This window comes from Solanum verrucosum, unplaced genomic scaffold (genome assembly GCF_900185275.1).
Source record: "Solanum verrucosum unplaced genomic scaffold, falcon-dt-bn FXZP01000306.1, whole genome shotgun sequence".
NCBI lineage: Eukaryota > Viridiplantae > Streptophyta > Magnoliopsida > Solanales > Solanaceae > Solanum > Solanum verrucosum.
This window is the reverse complement of record NW_026020398.1, coordinates 1,574,592-1,598,629: the sequence shown is the minus strand read 5'-3', so window position 1 is coordinate 1,598,629 and position 24,038 is coordinate 1,574,592. Positions and strand designations below refer to the sequence as shown.

The 24,038-nt window shown below is 33.9% G+C and overlaps 3 protein-coding genes across 3 annotated transcripts; 2 read left to right on the top strand and 1 right to left on the bottom strand.

The window, feature by feature from the left end:
- Window positions 1–1,659: 1,659 nt before the first annotated feature.
- LOC125839549 (stem-specific protein TSJT1) lies at window positions 1,660–4,774 on the top strand. The gene is made up of 4 exons (XM_049518537.1): window positions 1,660–1,935; window positions 3,280–3,520; window positions 3,609–3,729; window positions 4,315–4,774. The coding sequence occupies exons 1-4, from the start codon at window positions 1,733–1,735 to the stop codon at window positions 4,503–4,505; spliced, it is 756 nt and encodes a 251-aa protein (XP_049374494.1). The 5' UTR covers window positions 1,660–1,732; the 3' UTR covers window positions 4,506–4,774.
- A 500-nt stretch (window positions 4,775–5,274) lies between these two features.
- LOC125839391 (meiotic recombination protein DMC1 homolog) lies at window positions 5,275–9,232 on the bottom strand. Its single transcript, XM_049518375.1, has 15 exons — window positions 9,145–9,232; window positions 8,972–9,048; window positions 7,811–7,902; window positions 7,636–7,707; window positions 7,493–7,531; window positions 7,174–7,231; window positions 7,018–7,063; window positions 6,894–6,939; window positions 6,691–6,752; window positions 6,478–6,544; window positions 6,292–6,384; window positions 6,141–6,209; window positions 5,926–6,004; window positions 5,484–5,668; window positions 5,275–5,328 (listed from the first exon to the last, which is right to left on the bottom strand). The coding sequence occupies exons 1-15, from the start codon at window positions 9,156–9,158 to the stop codon at window positions 5,275–5,277; spliced, it is 1,053 nt and encodes a 350-aa protein (XP_049374332.1). The 5' UTR covers window positions 9,159–9,232.
- Window positions 9,233–12,348: 3,116 nt separating this feature from the next.
- Window positions 12,349–21,104, top strand: LOC125839390 (uncharacterized). The gene is made up of 11 exons (XM_049518374.1): window positions 12,349–13,059; window positions 15,114–15,378; window positions 15,622–15,781; window positions 15,939–16,635; window positions 16,750–17,179; window positions 17,273–17,454; window positions 17,696–17,855; window positions 18,424–18,651; window positions 18,793–19,143; window positions 20,115–20,216; window positions 20,563–21,104. The coding sequence occupies exons 1-11, from the start codon at window positions 12,545–12,547 to the stop codon at window positions 20,824–20,826; spliced, it is 3,354 nt and encodes a 1,117-aa protein (XP_049374331.1). The 5' UTR covers window positions 12,349–12,544; the 3' UTR covers window positions 20,827–21,104.
- Window positions 21,105–24,038: the final 2,934 nt, after the last annotated feature.

Below are 24,038 nucleotides of genomic sequence, written 5' to 3'. Positions count from 1 at the left end.
AATTACTAGTATGAAAACATTAATATATAATCTAGATCAGGGTTATGAAAGATGAGATGTGAGTTTGGATCGACACTATGAAAACAAGAGTAAAAATGAAAATTATTGGAAGAAGAGTACATAATCAAGCTGAATAATAGCTATAGATCTTGTTTTCTCTACTTCAACTAAAATGATCTTTTTTTTTTGTTCTTATATAAAAAACAATCTAAACTTTTAATCAAATAAACATAAAAAAAAAATGAAAACTTTTTTTTAAAAAAATATTTCCCCACACCTCTTTCAAGAAAAATGGCTCCACATATTAGTTGCCACGTCACACATACATTGGTTCCCGTAAATTGCCCTTTAAAAAATGAGTAATTAATATAATCCAAAATTAACATAAATATAGTAGTACTAAGATATTAATATTTTGTCAGTAATTGTCTCATTTCCACGTAATCTTTGGATAAGCGCCTCCATCTTTATAAACTTGAAGTTACGAATATACCCCTATAATATTTTTGGATATTTAACGTTTACTAGTCATAGTCACATTTTCAACTTCCTACGTGCTCTTGAGTAGGACATTTTTTTAAAAATTATTCCCACTTTGGGGATTAACTATTATTATTATTATTATTATTTTTATAATGTTTTAAGGATCTCCACTAAGAAAAAAAATAAAAAAATTATCACCGACACTAATTTTGCTGGATCTTCAACATACTCAGAGAATAATATTCAAATTTAGGATAGTTTTAAAAAATAAAATAAAAATACACATAATATTCATAGTCAATAATTATAATTTATAATTATCGATCACTTCGGGACATCTAATGAAAAAAATAATTATAATTATCGAATTTTTGTTTGAGATTAATAAATATCTAATTATTTGAAAATTAAGTTAACTAAAATTATTTATTTTAATTGTATTTGTATTTATCGATAAACCAATTCAAATTAAAACTCGACTTCACAGTAAATTTTAACTTATTGTATACTTTTACATCCCAGAAAAACAAAAAGGTTAAGTGTTAATTAAGTTGACCATATATACCACAGTTACCACTAGTGACATGAAGCAAAAACATTTATTAAGGTATGAAGGGTAAACATTCGGAGAAGAGGATTTAACATCTATTATATATATATAAGTAAAAAATAATTTTAGTTATGTATAAATATTCAGAATCACGCTCTCTGTCTTTACAAGGTGATGATAAGGCATGTATATGTTATGTATTTTACTTTCTCCAGATCTCACTTAGTGTGATTTCAATATGTTGTTGTATAAATTGTGTACTCGACCTTACGTGACTCCATCCTTCTAAACCACTAAAAAATATGATGCAACGGACAATACAACTCCTCCCTTATCAAAGTCTTAATTTCGAGTTCTTAAATAAAAAATTCTTAATAGAGAGTGTTATCCTTGAACAGACCACCGTGGTAATTTTTTTTTTATCGAGGATAGAAAACCATATAAATTCCCATTTTTTCTTGTCAAATTTAAAAAAGAAAAAGAGGATTCTCCTTCAAATTTAAAAATATCTAGATTATTCAATATTATTTCTTTTGTCATTTTGTGAAGAAAGGGCATTTATGTCATTTCGTAAAAGCAAAGAAGAAAAGACCATCTCCCCTGCAAACTATTTCAACCCCATTTGATCATCATTTTTCATAACCATTTTCTCATTTCTCACATACCATAAAATCTCTGAAACTTTTCGATCATCCAAAAATGCTTGCAGTTTTTGACAAATCTGTGGCTAAAAGCCCAGAAGCCCTTCAAAGTCCTAACAATGATGGTGCAGTTTCAGCACTGAAAGATGGTTTTTTGGCACAGCATTTCTCCTCTGCCCATTCTGGTTCAGTTACCATCAACCTTGCTTCTTCTGGATTCCTGGCTTACTCATCTGAACGACAAAACCCTCTTCTTCCCAGGTTCTAATTTTCTCAAATCTAAGTTACCCCATTTTTTCATTGATCTGAATTTTTTGTGAATTTTGAAATGATTCTTGTTGTTACATTTTGTTACTGTAGTAGGAAAACAAGATCTTCATTTTGGCATTAAAGTTTTTAGTTGATTGTTTGATTGATTCACAATGTTGACTTTAAATTTCTACCCATTTTCTGGAATCTGCTGTTGTCTAACCCCATTTTCTCTTCTTTTGGGAAAACCTTGATCTGTTTTTTTTTAATGGTCAATAGTTGATTTTTTGTTCTTGTGTTACTCTGATATCTGCTAGTTATGCATGCTGGATTTGTGATGTGTGTTTTTTTGTAAGTTTTGGTTTGGATCTAACAATGGTGTTTTCTGGGGTTTAGGTTTTAGGAGAGAACCAAGACTTGTTTGTTTGACAGGACAAAAAATTTGTGTTGTTTAATCCTTTTTCATTTTTATTTCATCATCACTGTCATAATCATCATTCAAACTGTTTGGAAATGCTTTATTTAAGCGAGTGTCTGTCAGAAACAACCTCTATATGTTTACGAGGTAGGGGTAAGGTCCGCGACTCTGTGTACACGCTACCCTCTATGGACCCCGCTTGTGAGATTACATTGGGTATGTTGTTGATGTTGTTATAATCATCATTGAGTTGCTGGTTTAGTATGCTTACTAATTTGTGTAAAGTCTCTTCGGATTATGTCATGTTAGAGGAATCTAGTATTTCGTTTGTAGATTCATTTTCACCATTCTAGACACCATGACCTATAATTTCTAGCTAAGAGTAGGAGCCAAAAGTCCTTTTTTTGACTTTTGATCTTTAGGAATTTGGATTTATGTACTCTATCCAAAACACATTTTCTAGATACTCCTTGAGCCTCAGAATAATGTCATTCTAGTTGACCATCAAACTTCTTTTTGGTAGTAATGTTATCCAACCAATCTGTATATAAACTTCACAAGTGCGATTTTGAAATTCGTTTAGTGCTGAAGTTGGGATTGTTGTTTCTAGAAGCAGAAGAAAAGCCACAACTAAAGATTGTTGAGGCTGGTGTTGGGCCTCAGGCATATGAATGACTTTGCTTGTACTTCACTGTCTTGGTTCTGTTGTATTGTCAAGTTAGAATAATCGCCTTCATTTTCGGCAGAAACATTCTAGTCAAGATGCATATTTCCTTAAGCCTTATTTCATTTTTGGGAGATAAGGAAGCGGGAACATTCTTGGGACCTAAAACAGTCTAGCAACTTTGTTTTAGTGTTTTTGCGTGCCATTTGAATTTGTAAAACGGATAACGTTAATTGGATGATTGCACACTGATATTACTGCTCTGTTCTTGTAGGTTGTTTGCTGTTGTGGATGACATTTTCTGCATGTTTCAAGGCCACATCGAGAATGTAGCACATCTTAAGCAACAGTATGGGTTAAACAAGACTGCAAATGAAGTGATCATTGTTATTGAGGCTTACAGGACTTTGAGGGATAGAGGTCCTTATCCTCCAGATCAGGTTGTGAAGGATATTCATGGAAAGTTTGCATTTGTTCTTTATGATAGCGCTTCAAAGAGTACCTTTCTAGCTTCTGTAAGTTTTCTTTATCACCCTATCTTGATCTTGACGTATCTTTGATATTCTCGGTCTTGGCTTAAATGTGCAAGTTTTGTTGGTATAGGATGTTGATGGCAGTGTGCCCTTCTTCTGGGGTACCGATTCTGAAGGCCACCTAGTTCTCTCTGATGATGCTGACATTGTGAAGCAAGGCTGTGGGAAATCCTTTGCACCATTTCCCAAAGGTAATGTCAATGAACTTCTAGCTTTGAAGGGAAAGGTCCTGGAACCTAATAAATTGAACAATAGTATTTACTTTTATTTTTCAGTAAGTAATCAGTAAGAGAACTTGTATATGGAAAAACAAAGGGGTAGCTCATCTATAGGGTGATTGAAATTGAAAAGCATGCTCTTTGTAGACCAAGCCCCATATTGAAATCGAATGATTTGATGTTTGCCAGATCCACCGAGTCTATTTGTGCAAGTAGTTATCTTTGTGTAACTTTTCATTTCCTTTTTTCTGGGTGAAAAAGAGGGTATATTAGGGAGGGCTAGGTGGGTTCATTTGGCAAGGCTGAGATATGCCTATTCATAATTCAATCAAATGGGATGGGATTTATAAAACTCTGGTTGACACATGGCATGCTACCTCTGTTTTGGTTCTATGTGTCATATGCTTCTCATACTCTTTACCACCTTCTCGGAATTGGTTTCTCCCTGTGTTTTATGTTAATTGTTTTGTTTCTTTTTGAAGATCCTTGATGTCCATTGGTTTACTGTTAAATCTTTACATAATACTTAATGTCATATTGTCTTGTTTGCTACTTCAGGGTGCTTTTTCACATCTTCTGGTGGCTTGAGGAGTTATGAGCATCCACGCAATGAGTTGAAGCCAGTACCTAGGGTGGACAGCTCAGGTGAGGTGTGTGGTGCAAATTTTAAGGTGGACTCAGAGTCTAAGAAAGTGGATTCAGGCATGCCCAGAGTGGGTAGTGCTGCTAACTGGTCACAACACTACTAAGCTGACTGCTGTTCTCATCACCATGAAGGCTTTGTTATTAGTTGGCCTTCTATCTGTTATTGCCAACTCGTTCTGCTATCAACTAGTTGATAACTTCTCTATTGCACTGGGCTTTTTATGGTTTGTAGAGAAATGTTAAAAAGTGAGGAAAGATATTTTATATGACTTTCCAATGCATGTGAATCTCTCTGTGTCGTACACTGAAGTAAGCCATTTTCTTGGCTGGAAGACACTCTAAATAAGAGTCTTTGATACAGGGGCTTTGCTCATCTTGTATGCGTATTTGGTGCTTCCATTTTCCTGTTACCCTTGCATTTTCCCATGTTTTCAAATGGTTTTTAGATAATCTTGGCATGTTACACATACATGCTGGCAGGCAAATGTTTCTTGCTAATAAGATGTATCGGCAGACAGGTATCAGAAGACAGCTGTGATTAGTGAACACAGATGATTGGATTAGGTATCAGGAATAAAAATTGCATGCTAAAAAGACTGCCAACACAAGCATATTTTTGTTATTGCTATTGCATGTCAACATTTTATGAAACGTCTGTGATAATACAAGGGAACTAGACTCTTAATATTGTCATTTTCTAAGAGCAAGAAACTAATTATATTAGTGATAACACAGCACCCAATCAAAATAAGTGTAAGAAAACATTGTCTTACAAACTCATTTATGCTAAATTGATATATTTATAGCTTACATTAAAAAGTAAGCGTCAAAATAGGAAAATAAGCAGCTCTTGTTGCAAGTCCTAGCTGATTTTCAGTCTTTAGCATCAGCAATTCCTCCTGCTGTTATCTGGAAAACGTGTTTTTCGTCAAGGAACTTAAATAACTGAACCATCTAGTTTAACACTGCACTAATCTCGACTCAGTGGAAAGAAGAGATGCAGCAATCACAGATATATAGGGTAGAGTTTCTTCTTGTCTCTGTACATTATAATCACAGTAAGATGAGATAGAAAAACTAATATAACAAGAAAAGGATATCGCTTCAGACTCTGGAAGATTTGGTGCATCGAACACCTTGCAGACACGCTGTTCTCCTTTGCCCTTCCTGAACATTAGTCTTATGGTGGCTGCGTGAGCAAGGACATGACCTCCTGCTGGTTTCTTTGGATCTGATATGAACACACCACCGCCTGGATCAGCTATAACTGCATTCACCAATACAGGTGCTTGTGTTAGCATGGATAGAGTTCCAACGTCGAGAAAGACAATCAATATACAGTAACACAAAAAGAAAGTCTGTTTAGCTGGGTGCCATGCAAAGAGTATTACATAGGAAGATTTGGAGTCAAATCCATTTACATTGACACTTAGGAAGTAGCAGTGTATCTATACACTTGTTCTTTCTGCGTTAACTCTAAACCAATCAACATTTTGTACAACTAAGCAAGGTTGGATTGCATACCTTGATTGGTCATGTAAACAGCAACATTAAATTCCTCAGCTATCTTTATCAATCGGGACAGCATCTGAGCCAACTTTTGCTGGAAATGGCAAGAAGGCGTAAGCATTCAGAAAAAGTGTATCAGAACAGGTGATTGCAGGCTCTTCTTAACACAGATAAATATCAAGAGATAGGAACTAAATAAATCAAATATTATGCTCTGTATTTAGTTATACCTGACGGTCTGCAAGCTCTCCTCTTCCAGTGAAATCCACTCGAAATAAAGCAATCACAGAATCAACAATCTGCAAGTAAAATTTCAGTATCTGAGACAACTGCCATCAGTAATGGTCTTATTCAGGATAAAGTAGATGTTGTGGCTTTCACCAGAAGTCTGAAAGGCTCTTCAGCCATTTTTGCAGCCAGACCAAGAAGCAGGTTGTATTGATGTTCATATGTGTATGCACGAGCATAAATGATCTGATCGCATAATAAGGAAAGGAAGGATAAGAAAATCAGTACACTAAACAAACAGCAGTAGATGATTAAATGTGGGTGTAAAAGATACTTTACATTGTCAAGAACTGCTCCAGCGTCCATTCCAAATCTTTCAGCAATGGGCACAACACGATCTGGCCGACTGTAGTACACTAGGTTGAGGAAAAAAGATAAAATGGAAGGGAAGCATTCGCTTGAGTTTCTGCAGCTGCAACTTAATGAAGAGACTAATAGGTGCTTAGTTTGAATTTTCATGCTATATGAGTAGCGAAATATTAGCAAGGATACAATGTTCCCTCAGTGTCAATGTAAGCCACCTTTCCATTCCCTCCTTTCATACTAGTAGGAAGCTGCAATAAATCAGACAAATCAATTGGCAATCTTGTCAAATTCTGGATGATACCACGATTCAGCATAAAGCATACAAAGGATCAGGAGTAATCTAGACGATAAAGATGTTTCATTGCTTCTGACTAAGATCAGAGGTAAACCTGAGTAGAGACACAGAGAGTATGAGCAAGTTGTGTCTTTCCAGATCTGAATACATTGTTCATTCAGCAAAGTTAGATGAAATATTCTACCGCAAGGCTAATACATTTGTTAATTGATTCTTACCGAAATTCCCCAAAAGCTTCAGTTATTGCTGAAGTTTCTATTCCTCCTTCAAAAGTTCACACGAAAAAAGAAAAAAAGAAACAACAAGAATCAGGAGCCTTTTCTGTACAAACAAAAAAGCATTCAGAATTCATCATGCAGGAGCAAAAAGTTTACCTCCTAAGAGTTCATCCAATGCCTGGCTTCCAGTTGTGATGCGAACTACTGCCTTCCTCTGTAACAAACATGTAGTTATTTCAGTCTTCTGTTCTTATTTATCCAAGGCACAAATAGGACTTTGCACTTTCTTATGCCACACAAGAAGAAGAATGGAAGTGGACAGCAAGAAAAACAAAAACAGTGATTTTATTCCATACTAATGTGATCCTGTTTAATTATTCAGTGACGTCAATATATTAGTAACGTAAAATGGAATCAGTACAACAAACTCCAGTAAGTTCATGCATAAAACGGAAAGAGAGAAGAAAATGTATACTTTGAGCAGAGCCTCACTCCCAGTAATGTAGCCGAAGTTCTGCAAGGATTACGAAAAGAGACAGTAAGTAGCAGAAAAAACAGATGATGGTATAATCAACAGGAATATGACTATCAGAACATAAATCAATATAAATCATCAACCACTATCTTCTCAGCTGCTTCACAGATCTTTTCAACTTTTGCCTCGGATAACCCTTTGATCCCAGTCAAGTTCTGGAAACAGGAAAAGTTAGATACTTATTAGATGGAGGAGTGACGAATGGAACTATAAAGCAGCACTTGGTGGATAATAACACGAGTTGCTTTTTCCTTTCACCTTCTTTGTGTGCATCATCAAGCCATTGCACGTGTAGATACCAGCGTCTTGCAGCTTCTTCACGTCCCCAGCATTGATTCCATGAGTGATCACTGCATAAATGACCAGTCATTTTAAACAAACTTGCTGATTTGACTTTTAATCCTTAGAGAAGTTCATCAGGATTACAAGAATTTATATTTGTTATTGAAAACAGAGAATGTAGCTTCATCCTTCCAGTTTAAGATCTGTTATGTATTTTACATTCAATTGTAAAGTTCAAGGAGATAGCCATCTATTAAAGACTACTGCATGACATACCTTACATGTAGATATCAGGAGGAGCATAATACTACAAATTTGAGTTTGTACTCTCCTAAAACACAGTTATTGAGATATACAATACATTCATAACATTCAAAAGGACCGTGATACATATGATCAACAATGAAAACATCATAAACAGAAGAGAAACCCGAACTGTGCAAATTATGCTACAATGATGAGATCAAAACACAGACACATTGATGGAAAAATAGGATAAACAGTACAATAATGAGCATAAAAACAGTTACTAAAATATATGGACATAGTGTAATCAACTGATTTGGAGCTAGAATTGTATGAGTTAACGAAGAGAAATACAGAGAGCAATGAATTTACTAAAATTAAACAAAGTTCCTTGAATCGACTATAAAAGAAGAATTGAAACCGAAACCGTGATAATTCTCCACAAACATAAGATCAATTAACACACACAAACACAGCTAGCATTGATAGAATATTGGAACAAGTAGCTTGAGCGATGAGGAAAGAGTAATTATACACATAAACGATATGTACTAAACTATTCCAGAGAAAAACATAATGTATCACAGAAAACCTAATCAGATCCAGATCTATCGTAAACTAACATGAATTCCGAAACAAAGTTGCTGTTGATTTTCTCAGGTGAAATTTACATATCGTACTCCACAACACAGTGTATTGAGTCAAACTGAAAAACAGAGCCATAATTTTCATTAACTAACAAGAAAAATCAAGCAGCACTGGATAATGAATATTTGAAGTTAAACAACGCTATTGCTGAATTATGAAGAAAAACGAGAATACGCTGTTTACTGACAAAGCTGAAAAATGATAATTATACGAATTTCACGACGGGAAGGAAAATGATATTACGCTTATCAATAGCTTCAAACAAGTCTTCTTCATCGTCGATATCTTCTCTTTCAACGAGCTGTAACTGATCTTCAGGCCTGAAATCAATCAATCAACACATCAGAATACACGCCACAATCAAAACAGAACGATAAGAAAGTGGTAAACAGAGAGGTAAAGGAACTGGAGAGTACTTGAATGCAAGCATTTTCAGAGAGATTGAGAGGATAACGGTGATCGGAAATTTGAAAATTTGCTGAAAGGAAATAGAAATGGTGGTGTTTCGCGTAAGTTTGAAAATATGAATTCTCTCTGAAAGTTATCAAGAGTTTATATACACAAGCGGAACCCGCGAAGTTCTATGGATTTGAATTTATTTTCGTGTTTGGGTTCCGATTGCATGTGGTCACGTACAATTTACTCTGGTGGAGCCTTTTTCGTAATTCCTTTGAAATTTTAGAGATGTTATTGTTTGTAATGGAAATCACACATGCTAAGGAACGATATTATTTTAACTGTTGAGAAATGCAAGCTATATGCAAAAATGGTTTAATGTTTTAAAAAATAGTAGTAGTTATTTATGATTAGTTTAATACTCGATCTTGATTAATTAGAGCGTTAATAACATAATATGAGAGACTCAATATTAAGTAAATTTATGATAGAATCTACAACGCTACGTCTGCTACCATGTCAAATATCATTCCATGTGCAAATAATTGAAACTTACTTATCTAAGTTTTGCGTATGATTTAATGATATTCTATAAAGTTGATATAGATTATGTGTTATGGAGATTGGAGGCCCTTTCACAGTACTTTAGCAATACTTCAAGTTTGATTGCTAAGTATATGGAGAAGTCTACATTCTTGGCTAAGATAGATGAAAATTGATTATATTGATGATGTATATAACTTAAACTCATAAATAAACATAGAATAAAAAGAAGTATGCAAACAACCAAGGTAGCACTTGTGGAACTGTTGAATCGGCAGAGGAGCTGAAATGTCTTGACACAAATAATAAAAAAAGGATAATATCTTGTTACTGCTCCTCTTTTTTTCCTTTGGGAAACTAAAGACGTTTTGAATACTAGCAGCTCCTAATGAAGCAATTTCAATAGCTCCTTGCACCTATTAATTTTGCTCTTGGAAAAGACATCACTTGTACTGAACCTGTTCTACTAGTGATTATTTTGTGTTACTAGTGAAATTCCTCCAATTTCATTAAATAGATACTCTTTCTCTCCTATATGAAGATTTGTCATTGCCTAGTTATTGAAAAATGCCTTGTAGAAAAGACAATATAGACATTAACAAAATTATTACTAGTTACTATTCTCTCAGTTTACTTTTACTTTTCATTTTTTGTTATCGAGAGTCAAACTGTATAAACTTTGATCAACATTTAAGATGTAGTTTTTTCATCATTCTGATATGAGAAGTATTGTTAGTATTTTTTGTATAGTTTTCGAAAATTCAAATTTAAAATGTTGAATTAATTCAATTCGATTTAGCTTCGAAGATTAGTTAAATCGACTCTCATAAAGCGAAACGTGACAAGTAAAAATGAACAGAAGAAGTAATGGGGCCACAGATCCATATTTCTGATTAAAAATTTACGTGAACTCAAATAATAATTTGATATTGTTGTAGGAACTTATAAATTCAAATCCTAACTTGATGTTACTGTGAAAACTCATAAACTTCAAATCCTAATTTAACATCCTTATATAAAAACTCATAAATTTTAAATTATAGATCCACCTCCGCTTGAAATATAAGTTGAGAAATGACTACGTGATGTTATGTGTTAGAGAATGAGGAAACAAGAAAAGTGAAGAAATCATTTCATTCATAGCCCAAAATTTAATTCTGAAAAAGGAAGACAATCATTGTCTATTCTTTCACAAAAAACCCAAACAGCTAAAAATAAGTGATTTTCCCTCTCCTTCCTCCCCCCCCAATGTCTCTTTATTTTTCCATAATCTTTCATCATTTCGAAACCAAAAAGAAATATTATTGATATCAATTAATTTGAAAATATATCTTAATATTGAAGAACAAACTCGTTATTAATCAGTAACAAATATTTTTCACACTAATGAATTTTGTCATAATTGTCGGCTGTCGCATATATGTTAGATTTACGTGATTTGAAGCATATCTAAAGTATAACGAAAATAGAAATCGATATATTTTTGGCCATTATTGGATTTTCGATATTGATATTTTAATTTGCAAGGTCTTTCTAAGCACACAAAAATGTCATGTTAGATGATATGGAGTTCAAATGAGTAATTTTGTGTTTAGTATTGTTGAATCAAATCAGTGTTTTGAAATTGATATATTTATTCTTGATCCCAAATACTTATTCAAGAATACAACAACAACAAATTCAACATAATCTCATAAATGGAGTGAGTAAAAAGTAAAATATATACCGACCAACAACTTCTTAAAATCAAAATATCAGAAATTGATTTAAAATACTTTGCACATAAATTAGAAATTTTACATTACTTACAAACTAAGTTTTCTAGGAGAATAATTTGTATTGAAGCTATTATCCACTATTCATTTGTGGTATTGATACAAACTGTAATATTTTTAGCAACAAGAATTGTGGTGAATTTTTTATATTTATAGTTTAATATAAAATATAATATAATATAATAATAATAATGTAAGCTTTGTGAATGTGAGTAAGTATTAACTATATTTGTTGTAAATATATCGAGCATGATACACGAGTTATATGCAAAAATCGAATAATTAATTTTTTTGTCAAAGCATGTGATATTGTAATGAAATAAATTCAACCTAAATTTAGTACAAAGAGTGTGACATATCAACTTTAATTTCAAATAAAATTTGACTGAACGTGGCATTCCGTTTAAGTTTGAAAAAACTCGTTTGGAGAATTTTAGGCAAAATTTGAACTAAAACCTTTTTTTCTTAATATTTGGTTAGAAAAACCCCCTTCTATCTGTTGTCCTAAATATAGATGTATTTTAAAAAGTCAAGAAATAATTTTCAATTTTATATCTATATCATTCTTATTATTAAATATTAATTAATTTTTTTAAAAGAATATTAAGAATTGTCTTTCTACTTTTACAAGATAGTACACATCACCTTTTTTTGATCTTATTTGTAGAATTATATAAGGTATATTATTTTTGTTTGTGTTAAATTATAATGGACAGATAAAAATAAAGAATTTGTAACTTTTTAATATTCGAAACTTATCTTCAAAACTTCGAAGCAAGTGCTCACCTCACCTACTTGGAAAAAAATAATAAAAATCAGAATATCAATTTGTATTACCCTTAAATTTAGGGGTCCAAATAGTCAATTTAAAAACCTCTTAGCGTCAAAGAGAGCGCATGATTTTTGAATTTACAGTCAAAGCCCACTTTAATAATTTACACTTCTTTAGTCCCTTTTCTTCTTCAAGAATTTAGGGTTTCTCTTCTCCACCGACGGGAGGCGTTCTTTTCCTCCTCTTCTTCACAATTCTTCTCGAATTTCTTCTATATATAAGTGGGGTTCTCGTTCTTGATCCTTTTGATTTCTTATTCAAGCTGCTCGTATGGGTGAAAACGATTCAGAAAGCTCTGAAAGTGCCAAACCCAAGAATGTATCTGAAAATTCCGACGGAGGTGATGAATTGACGGGTTTAGAGGAAGATTCGAGCAAGATGGTTTCTGGGTTTGATTCAAGTTTTGATATTTCGGGGAAAAGTTTGGATTTTCCATTGTTGGAAGGTGTAGAAGGTGGGGTTGAAGGTTTGTATATGTATAAGAATGTATTTAATTTGATTCCTAAGGCAATTGGTGCACTTGGGAAGGTTAAGATACTTAAATTTTTTGGGAATGAGGTTAATTTGTTTCCAACTGGAGAGTTAAGGAATTTGGTTGAACTAGAGAGTTTGCAAGTGAAGGTATCATTTCCTGGGATGAGTGGATTGGATTTGCAGAAGTTAAAGAATTTGAAAGAATTGGAACTATGTAAAGTTCCCTCTAGACCTTCAGCTTTCCCACTTTTAAGAGATATTGCTGGTCTTAAGCGCCTGACTAAGCTCTCTGTCTGTCATTTTTCTATCAGGTTAGATCTGTTTCTTCTTGCAATAATTCTATCTAAGTTTATTTACACTAAACTCATGTTTACTATAGACAAATTACCTGTAGTTGGCTGTCAGTTAACTTGATAACATAAAATTTCTGACTTTGTCAATGTATAAATATTAAACCAATTCGATGATGTTTCTCTGTGAACCTGTCTATATTGTTGCACTAAATTCATGTGCAGGTTGCAGCTCAATGTGCTTTTGGTGTTATTGGAAGATTAGGTTGCATCTGCACTTTTTCGCTTTTGCTGCATTCCTTAAAGTAATTTGAATTTAATAGAACAAGTTTATTGCTAAACTATAGTTCTTACAAGTGCTAGCTGCTGCAACTATAAGTCCCAAGTTAAATAGTATTAAGCAAGGTACATGATCACACAAACTTCCATTAATACAAGGGAAACTAGGTAGGTAGAGCATCCTACCAGGATGTTTTTTGTGGTCTCTTTAAAGAGGTAAAGACAGGGAAAAAGTATTTGCAGGTTTAAATGGTTAGTTTCAGTTTTCGGGTACAAAATTTTCCTGTTAGTTCAAACTTGTTTTGTAGATTGACATGACCAAGCAAAACAATTTTATGCATGATTAGTAAAAGTTTTACAAAAACAACAGATCTTCTCAAAGAAATTTTGGATGTGGTAACACAGCTGGAGCATAAAAGAAAATAAAGACTTGTTTTTTCTGCTTAGATGCTTCATGAGATTGAAGTTTGTTAATTGGGACTAAAAGATATGCACAAAATTTTGTAAGTTGTTTATCGGGAGTTTAGACTTTAGCACTCTTCAAAGGGTATCAGTTTCTACTCTAGGACCATACTAAGTTCAACCAGGATATGATACGATATTAGGATTAGTCGATAGTACATAGCATAACTAGCCCTTGGTTAAGGGTCGTAAAGAGAGTTGTTTTTTAACTATTTATTTGTGTTTCCTTTAATTGAAATTTTTATTTTTGGTTTATGGGATTTCTCATCCTATAGTGCATCTTAGTTAGGTTAAACTCATCTTATTATTTTACCTCATGTAATTTGACAGCTGAAGAGGTTATATGGTTTGCCTTTATAATGGATAAATTTATTATTTTGAGGTTGGCATTATGCAGCCACCAGAAGACTTTTCCCTTTATCTCCGTCTTGTTGTTCCTTGCAACTACAACGAGTTAAAGATTTTGAGACATTAAAAATCTGGCTGGTTAATCAATTTGCAGCATATTGGTTGCTGCTGTCTCCTGGCAATTATACCCTCTCAAGGTCCACATTTTGTTTGAGAATTATCTTTTGGTCCCTGAAGACATCATTCTACTTTTGATTAGCAGGTGTTATGAAAAGCCTATGCACGAGTACATCACATAATTTTAAAGTTATAGACGTCTTAAATCTCACAGGTCTCCAATAGGAAAAAAAGAAAAGGGAAGTATATGAAGTGACTTTGTTCACTTGGAGTATGGAATATAGAATACGCTGCCTCAAGGGGTTTGAGGTGCAAAAGGTGTCCACACACTTCACACTTCAGAATTGCGAGCTTGTTGCTGTCACATCTTTCCATCACAGTAGTATGCACTATAGCTAATAGCAGATTAAGTGAACTTTTGCTTAGCATGCGTAATATATCAGTTGTATATCATCGCTTAATGTTGGTAGGACTGGAAATTAGTCGTTTTTGCAGTTGGAAGGAGGATTCAAATTGGAAATAGGTGTTAGGATTTGTATTTTATAGTGTTCCTTTTATTAGGTGCAGTTACGCCAGAATATTGACTCTTCAGATAAAAGTCATGTTTAAGTTGTTTGACACTTGATACATTTTGTTAGATGAGGTCTGATATCTAAAAATATCTGTACATCACATTTTATTGTTTGATATCTGAAAGGCTAAAACTTCATTCTGCTACTCTTTTGGCAAGCAGTGCTTTACTTTTGGTTGCTAGAGGTTGAAAGTTGTGAACCATAAACTTGTAGATTCAGTTCATAGCTATAAACCATTTTATCTTTTTTTATCATTGTACTCCATTATAATGCCATTGTTCCTTGCTGTTCTTGCAGATATTTACCTCCTGAAATAGCCTGCCTCACTAAATTGGAGTGCCTTGATCTTTCATTCAATAAGATGAAGAATTTACCTGTTGAGATAACTCATCTTAACTCCTTACTGTCACTGAAGGTTGCTAATAATAAACTGATTGAAATACCTCCGGGGTTGTCTTCTCTGCAAAGATTAGAGAGTTTGGACTTTTCTAACAATAGATTAACATCCTTGGAGAATCTTGATCTCCTTTCAATGTATAATCTGCAGAGTCTCAATCTTCAGGTATGTGTTACTGAAATTACAGTTTCTTTCCAGTCTTATTGCTTTTAGGCTTTTTCTCTAGTTTCTTTTCCTTCTCTGATAAATGTTTATAACATGAGAGGCATCTACTCTTGATGTGGATGAAATTGTTGGATCCCACTGGAATAAAACCCGAAATGTATGTCTCAATTGTCTAGTCAAGTAACTTGATATATTATAATTACCTTATCCTGACCTATATATCTTCATTGAAATTTGCTGAAGCACAATAAGCTTCTTAGGTGTTGTTCGATTCCTTCATGGGTATGCTGCAATTTGGAGGGGAATTTCATAGATTTGTCCAAGGATGACACCACCAGTTCATCTTCAGAAATGGACGTGCTTGAAAGTTATGAACAGGAAACTTCTGAGAATACCCAAAATGGTGAGTTCCTCGGAATCTCTTGTCTCCCCTCCTTATATCTATTGCTATTTCTGCACATTCTGATTCCTTTGGATCTTGTTTGTTGCCCCTCTAAGAAGTGTTGTTCGGAAGGGTAGTACCTTTGAGAAGTCTGATGTGTGAACTTTTAATTGTGTAGGAGTTTCTACCAAATTGTCAGGTCATTTATGTGGCTCATCACCCAGTCATCGATGTTTTCGGCCTCGAAAATCCAAGAAATGGAAGCGGCAGTATTATATGCAACAGAGGGCTCGTCAAGAGCGATTAAACAACAGCAGGAAATGTGTTGCCTGCAAACATTCTAAGCTAATTGATGATTCTCTGGTGGAGGCCTCATCAAGCATAGTGGATCATACACATGATAAAGAACTGATTACTGAAGAAGCTGAGTGCAAAGTCTCTTTAGCTAGTGGTATTGATGAACATATCAGATTAAAGGAGGACAATTATATAGGAAGATCTTCATGTGTTGCTTCTGACTCCATTGAAACATGCATAGATATTCAGAATTGTAAAACATGTGATGCTTCAGTAGGTTCTGTTTCTGATGCTGCTGATGTGGCTGAGGAAAGTTTGTCTTCAGAGGTGTCTAATAGTCCTCCAAAATCGAAAAGGCACCTGGATGGGGTCATTGATAATCCAAAACCATGCAAAACCCGCAGACCAACAGATCATTCAGAGGTATCCTGCAAATACAGCATGATGTCTTTCTGTGGTATTGATGATTATTTACCAGATGGCTTTTATGATGCTGGGCGAGATCGGCCATTTATGTCGCTGAGGAGTTATGAGCAGAATTTGCATCTTGATTCACGGGAAGTCATTTTAGTTGATAGGTAACTTCCATGTTTGCATGCCATTAATAGACTAATAGTTATGGACCTCAACTACTAACTTCAGGGAATGCTTTGCCTCTCTACTCATTTTGATTACTTATTTAATCTGTTTAGGCAAAGAGATGAAATGCTGGATGCCATTGCTCTACGTGCTCAAGCTCTAATCTTTCATTTTAATCAGATAGATGGTCTGTTTAAAGATAGAGAACATGTTGCTGTAGACAACTTGCAAATTGCATCACTGCTTGCACTTTTAGTGTCGGATCATTTTGGTGGAAGTGACAAAAGTAATATTGTACAGAAGGCAAGGAAAGATGTATCTGGGTCAAACTATAGCAAGCCTTTTGTCTGCACATGCCCTACTGGAAATGATGACACTACCAGCATGGTCACAAAAGAGAGTCCTAGCATCTTAGAAGATATACTTTTCCTTAATCTTTGTGAGAAAGCACTTCACTCAATAAAATCAAGGCAAAATTCTATTGTTGTTCCTATTGGGAGTTTGCAGTTTGGTGTATGTAGGCATAGGGCCTTGCTTATGAAGGTATTTTGTCATCAGACATGTTTCTAATTAGATATGGTGGTTCTGAATTTAGTTTATTACTATGAACTGATAAATTTCATTTGTCTTCTGCAGTACCTGTGTGACCGAATAGAACCTCGAATATCTTGTGAGCTTGTTAGGGGTTATTTGGATTTTTCACCGCATGCGTGGAATGTGATCGTGGTAAAGAGGGGTGAATCATGGGTTCGAATGATAGTTGATGCGTGTCATCCCCTTGATATCAGAGAAGAGACAGATCCAGAATACTTTTGCAGGTCAATGATTTTCCAATTCTGTGTTACTTTCTTCATGACTAATTTCTGGTACTACAAGCATTTATATCAATACACGTGTATGACGATATTGCATTTTCAATTTAGCCAGTGTGATTATTGGTTATTTTGGGGTGAAATAGCCAGCTTCTTGAGTAGTTCCTTAGTTACTAAAAATCTCTAGTTTACCTGAGTTATTTCGGAATGAAAATGGCCAGATCACTGTGCTTGCTGTTTCTTTCAGGTATATTCCACTGAACCGGATAAATGTTCCTGTTGTGCCAGATGCTAGTTCTGGTCAAGTTAGTTCTTTTCCTTCTCTAACCGGTGCTGATAAAATTCATAAAGCTCCCTCCTCAACCCTCGTCCCATGTAAATTGGGATCCCTTGAGACTCTGGCAAAGGTGTGGTTCCTGATTGCTTTTAACTTCTCCAGTTATTCTTATGAAAAAATACTTAAGTTCTTATTCCAAACTTCAATGACTTGAATTAAATATGTTTTATTCTTAGAGTGACTGAACTACATGTATATGTGTTAACCCACAACAATTAGAAAATGATTTTTCTGGTTTTATTGTACTTTCCATTATTGACTGGAATTTACCAGTCTATCTGGTCCTGTGCTTTTGATTTGTTTTGGAAATCTGAAATAGATAAGAAGCAAAGCAATCCTTTTTGACTTATTCTGCTATTCAGCCGGAATCCATTATATTGCAGGCTTATGCTTTTCATTTTGCAAATATTTCATTTATCTTCTGATAAAACTTGATTAGTGACAAGTATTATACCACTAGATGTGGGAATTTTTCTCGGCTAGCATCTTTATTGACGAGGCATAGTTGATTTTTTTAAAATTTATTCTGCTCAATTAACCTGAATTGAGCGGAATGAATATAAAAGAGTCATATGACTGATACCGACTACTTCAGGATTGAGGTTTAGATGATTGAATGAACATTTTTGCCACTGCAGGTGCGAACTCTAGAGATGTCCAAGTCCACAGCGGATGAGATTAAGAATTTTGAGTTTAACTGTATTGGAGAAGTTAGGGTGTTGGGTGTCCTAAACAGTTCGTGCATTGTCAAATATTATGGTCATCAAATATCTTCAAGATGGGTTCCTTCATCAGATGGCAGTTCAGAAAGTCGTACTTTGCAGTCTGCCATTTTGATGGAGCATATTAAAGGGGGTTCACTAAAGGTATATGTTTTCCTAGAACTCTTCTCGTACCTGACTTTCCTCTCCTTTATTTCCCTTCCCTTTTGAGGTAGGAAGGGTAGAAATAACACCTGATTGCCTTTTGTATTCAGCTCATTTTACTTTCTTGTCCTTAACTGGCAGAAACATGTAGATAAGCTATCTAATGCTGGTGAGAAGCGTCTTCCCGTTGAGCTGTCGGTATTTATTGCCCGAGATGTAGCAAGTGCGTTGACAGAGCTGCATTCTAGGCATATCATACATCGTGATATAAAAAGTGAAAACATCCTGATAGATCTGGATAAGAAGAGAGCTGATGGTACCCCTACAGTAAAGCTATGCGACTTCGATATGGCAATTCCCCTTCGTTCATACTTACATACTTGCTGCATTGCCCATACTGGAATTCCTCCACCAGATGTTTGTGTTGGTACACCTCGTTGGATGGCTCCTGAGGTCTTTCAGGCGATGAATAAGCGCAATATCTATGGGTTGGTAAGTCACCAATCCTTCTGACCAAAAAAAAAGTCACCAATCCTTGAAGTTAGAATCCTAACCATTGAATTCTCTACTAACAAGTACCAATTAAATGCCCCACCGGGTGCGTTGATCTGCTAAAACAATGTGGTTCTTTCTGATTTGCCAATTTGTCACCCTGCGGTAAAATCGATTCAACACAATCAAGAACTTACCACCTTCAAAAGACACATTTTCTACTAAAAACTGATATATCACTCATTCCTCTATTAAAATTCAGCTTTATCTTGTCATTATTAACTTCAAATGTTTTAAGCTAGAAAAGAAAGCATAGTTTGTCTGCTCTATTGCTGCACTGCTACAGATTAATGAACAATAATATGTACTCATTGACAAAATCAAATTTTCACCTTACTTTCTTGGAAATTTGTTTGTTTAAATTTCCTCATTTTTGATGCTTGATTCTATTTCGGAGATGAGGATTTTTGTTTTTGAGAGACTATTTTTATATGACGGCTAATCTCAGAGGATGTATCCTGTGGCAAAAGGGGTTGGGGAATATTATCTCTTCTTTGAAGTTGAAAAGGTCTCTGGGTTATAGATGAGTTGCTTCAAGGTAAAAAGGTTTTTCTTGCTTTTACTTTGCAGGTTCCCCTTTTCAATAGGTAGATGAAAGCTAATAGGACCTAAAATAAGTCCACTATGGCCAAAAAATATCAGGAGGGGCGGGTGGATTATTCACCCTTAACCCAAATTCAATAGATGGGTAAATTGGCTAGAATGGGTTATTGAACAACAAAAAAGTATTTATAGGTGCTAATTTCCTGTATTATCTTTTTCCTTTTGAAGATGAACAAATGAGTTTAATTGCTTTGAGTTGGTGACTTGAAAGATAAAGTGAGTTTTTGTCTTGTCTAAACTGCAATTCTAGCTTAATGTATTCAAAGGTTTTCCGAACTAGGTTTTTACTTGTCTTTCTTTGGATGTAGGGTGCTGATATTTGGTCGTTTGGGTGCGTCCTTCTGGAATTGTTAACACTGCAACTTCCTTACTCAGAGTCATCCGAGTTAGATATCCACCATTCTCTTCAGGTATTTCTTGATCTCTAACCTTTGATCCATTAATGCTCTAAATACCATGATGAGTACCTAGTGTGCTTGAAATATCATTGTGTGATGAGGACTTCAGAAGTTCCAAAGTCCCCTGTTGGACAATCTTTATTATGGCTGCCCTTGGTTGCTCAAAGGCTAATGGTTCTAGCATCTTGGTTGTTGGATATTTCGGAGCTCTCATGGTTTTCTTCCTTATATTGCTTTCATTCATAAGAACTGCCTGCAGAAGTACACTTGTCACATGCACATTTTAAAAAAAAATAAGTTTTTGTTTGAATTGCTTTAAATGGTAGAAAACAATGTAATTCATGTTTAACACATGCAGGCGGGTAAACGGCCACAATTAACCGAAAAATTAGAGGCAATGGCTGCATCCAAAGCAGAGCTAGAGGATCTAGCGAAGTCTTGTTCTAGCTCGGACCTTGACAAGAAACAATCTGAATCTCGTATCCTGAAACTTCTTGTTTCTATTTATCGTTGGTGTACTGAGAAGGATCCAAATGACCGTCCCACAGCAGAGAACCTCTACAACCTCTTACTTACCTGTGCTAATTCCCTCCCTTCACAACAAAGTCAAGAAGATTCTTGATCTTCCTCAAATTTTGGTAGCCTTAGGATGTTGTAGATTAGCATTAGATTATTCAGCAGGAGTTACAGACCCAATACTTGGGTCTGTTGACCCCTCATTGAGCAATGTAACATGTTCTTAGTCTTATTTGAAATGGAAAACCATACGGACGTATTCGCGTCCATAGGACATTTATGATGGTCTTGTTGTGTGTGTGTGTTGTGTATCAGTTTCTTTAGTCCTTTTCCAGCTTGTAGTTGTATACATTTGTACCCATCTAATGTATTCATCTTCACTAATTCCAATTGATGTTAATTATGAATGTATTCTGAGTTTCTAAGACTTGGATTGTGCTATTGAAATTTCTTGATTTAAATCTTGTTAGTTGTCAACTCTTTTCTTGTTCTTTTAAGGCCTCTACTTCTACACCTTATATCAAATGGGATTATAAGTCTTATGATTGTGTTTATTATTCTTCTGGATATCTATGTTGCTTGGCCTTTTCATAAATGCTGAGGTGCGAGTATAACATCTTTGGAGAGTCCGGGCAAACACAACTGAATATTGTCTATTTGAGTATTAGAGTTGTATATTTTTTACATTGCAGTTATTTGGAAAATAAGTTATTCACATATTGATATGTTTGATTTGCATTTTTGTAACCTGCTAACTAATATTTGTATCATTAGTAACTTTATTATAAGTATACTTTTATAATTCTAACCAGCTACCGAACTACTACTAAAGTTTAAATCCCAATCAAGTCATAAGTCTTGGTAAGAAATTCCACCAATGATTTTGTGATGTTGAAGCCCATTAGTCATTTCCATTCCATCATTTGCCTTTAAAAAGTTGTAGTAGTTGCCTCGTGCTTATTCTTTTTATCTTTACTTTTTCTTTTCCACATTTGTTAAGTAATTGTTTGCTTGGGTAAAAAAGTAGATGCATTTTTTTATTTTATTGTTGTACCTTATAATAGTGAAAAAATGTATGTTCTAAACAAAATAATAAAAAAAGTTAAAAATCATATGTACTATTATAAGTAAATTTAGTCACATAGAAGCAGCCTCCAAAGTAAAAGATAATCACCTTTTTTTTTGAGCATGCATGGACGTAATAATAACCCTTTCATCTAGGCTTTGCCAAAAGAGAAATATATATTATATAAAAAAATAGTTGAAAATACTTTTCTTAATTTTTAAACTTAAAAATGTTTTCACTGATGGAGAAAAGGAAAGGCATAAATAAAGCAAATAAATAAATAAAAATGAAGAGGAGTATTTTGTCAAATTGTTTGTTCCACTAAATATCGGTATAAAATTAGACCGTTCAAAAGCAAATCGAAAAAATACTATTTGTTTATTGGTATGGATTATTCGTCTAATGATTTGGTAACAATGTAGTTTTTTTTTCCTTAATAGATTAATCGATAACTCAATAATAATTGAGCGTCTGGTATGTTAAATAATCCCTTAACGAAAGCTAATGTGACAATACATTATTAGGAGTATACAATAAAGGCTAATCTTCCAAGTGCATAATATTGTGTTTTTATAAAATGAAAAAATCAACTATTATATAGTCTAATATGAGCATTAAGGTTCTTTTGATTGAGAAATGTTGGTGTTATTTAGCTTTATTAGGTTCCACTAACTGTTTTAATAAAACTTTCTTAGTGTGACTTCCTTTTAATTTAGATTTTTACTAATGGTTAAAATGATAATCGAATCATTAATAATCAATAACCGATTGATTATTAATATCTTAAACAATGATTTAGCAATCGGACTACGCTCGATAAGCACCTTAAAATTAAGTCTTGCAAGATTTGATGCCCCTTTTGCTAGAAAAACTGAGTCCTTTAATTGAAGAGAAACAACATTTAACATCAAACTTAAACAAATTCATGGAGAATCGTGTTTTCATTAGCTAATTTTATCGCCCTTAATTACAAAAGCAAAACTTAATATCCTAATGTAGATGAATAAAAAAATAGATATATATATATATATAAATTTTGAATCGTGCGCCATCGATTTTAAAAAGAGTTAAGAAAAATAAGTATGTGGCTAAACAACAAACAAAATATTTACAATTTGAAAAGCAGAAAGCAACTGAGATTTTGATTAAATAAGTTCAAATATGAGCTATCTTTAATTTGTCTGACTTTTCTTTTAATAGCGACAAAAAAAGACTAATAAATGAGTATTGCCCCTCTGCAAATGCTAACTTTTTTTTCCTTCAATTTATTTTGTCACCCTTTCTCATGACTGCCATTTATTTACTCAAAATGGATATCTGTCCCTTGACAATGAAATGTTTCTTGCACCAACCAAAAAAATATAAATAAATGTGTATACCCTGATCGTCTTAAAATATTTGTCGTGTTTTCATCTATATTCTTTGTATTTAATTATTTAGCTTTTATTTGTGTCTGAAGATGTAATATTTATTTTATTTATGTGTCACAATTGATGTGTTTGTAGTATTCCAGAACAATTACACTATAACAAAAACAGTTTTTAGCAGCAATAAATATGCACATTAACAAAGAGTGTTAAAACCTTTACCAACATTATCATTGGATCCAATATCGCTATAGGATTTACCTAGAGACGTTTACAAAGAGTGCTGCCTCTAAAAATATATATTTAGCGGTAATTAAACTATAACTATCGATTAATAACTGCTAAAGATCATTTTTGATGTAATGTTACTATTAAGGATTTTGTCTTTAAGATAGAGTGAGTATATTTTTAATAAGAACGATACGTAATTTGAGACGGAGGGAATATTGATTTGTATCCTATGGCTGATTTCATACGTTTAATTAGTGAAGATTTTCTGTCTCCATCATATATTACTATCAACCACTATATTATGTGGTCATCAAGTTCATCTGTTATATATCGATTTTTTCCCTTAATATTTGCGTTGATATATTACTAGAACTCTCGACCACATGAATAGTTCAATATGTTTATTGGTACGTGCAGTAGCGGAGCCACCTTTCAATGAGGGGTTCATCCGAACCCCCTTCAGGGGAAAATTATATGATTTATATGTGGTTAAAATAATTTTTTAGGTTTATATAGTAAATGTCGAACCCCCTTTGGCTACTTCGTGTGTCTAATTTTTTAGATTTTGAACCTCTTATTGAAAATTTTGACTCCGCCACCGAGTACGTGATCCTAAGATGTGAATGATCCAATTAGACGTTTATATATCAGCAT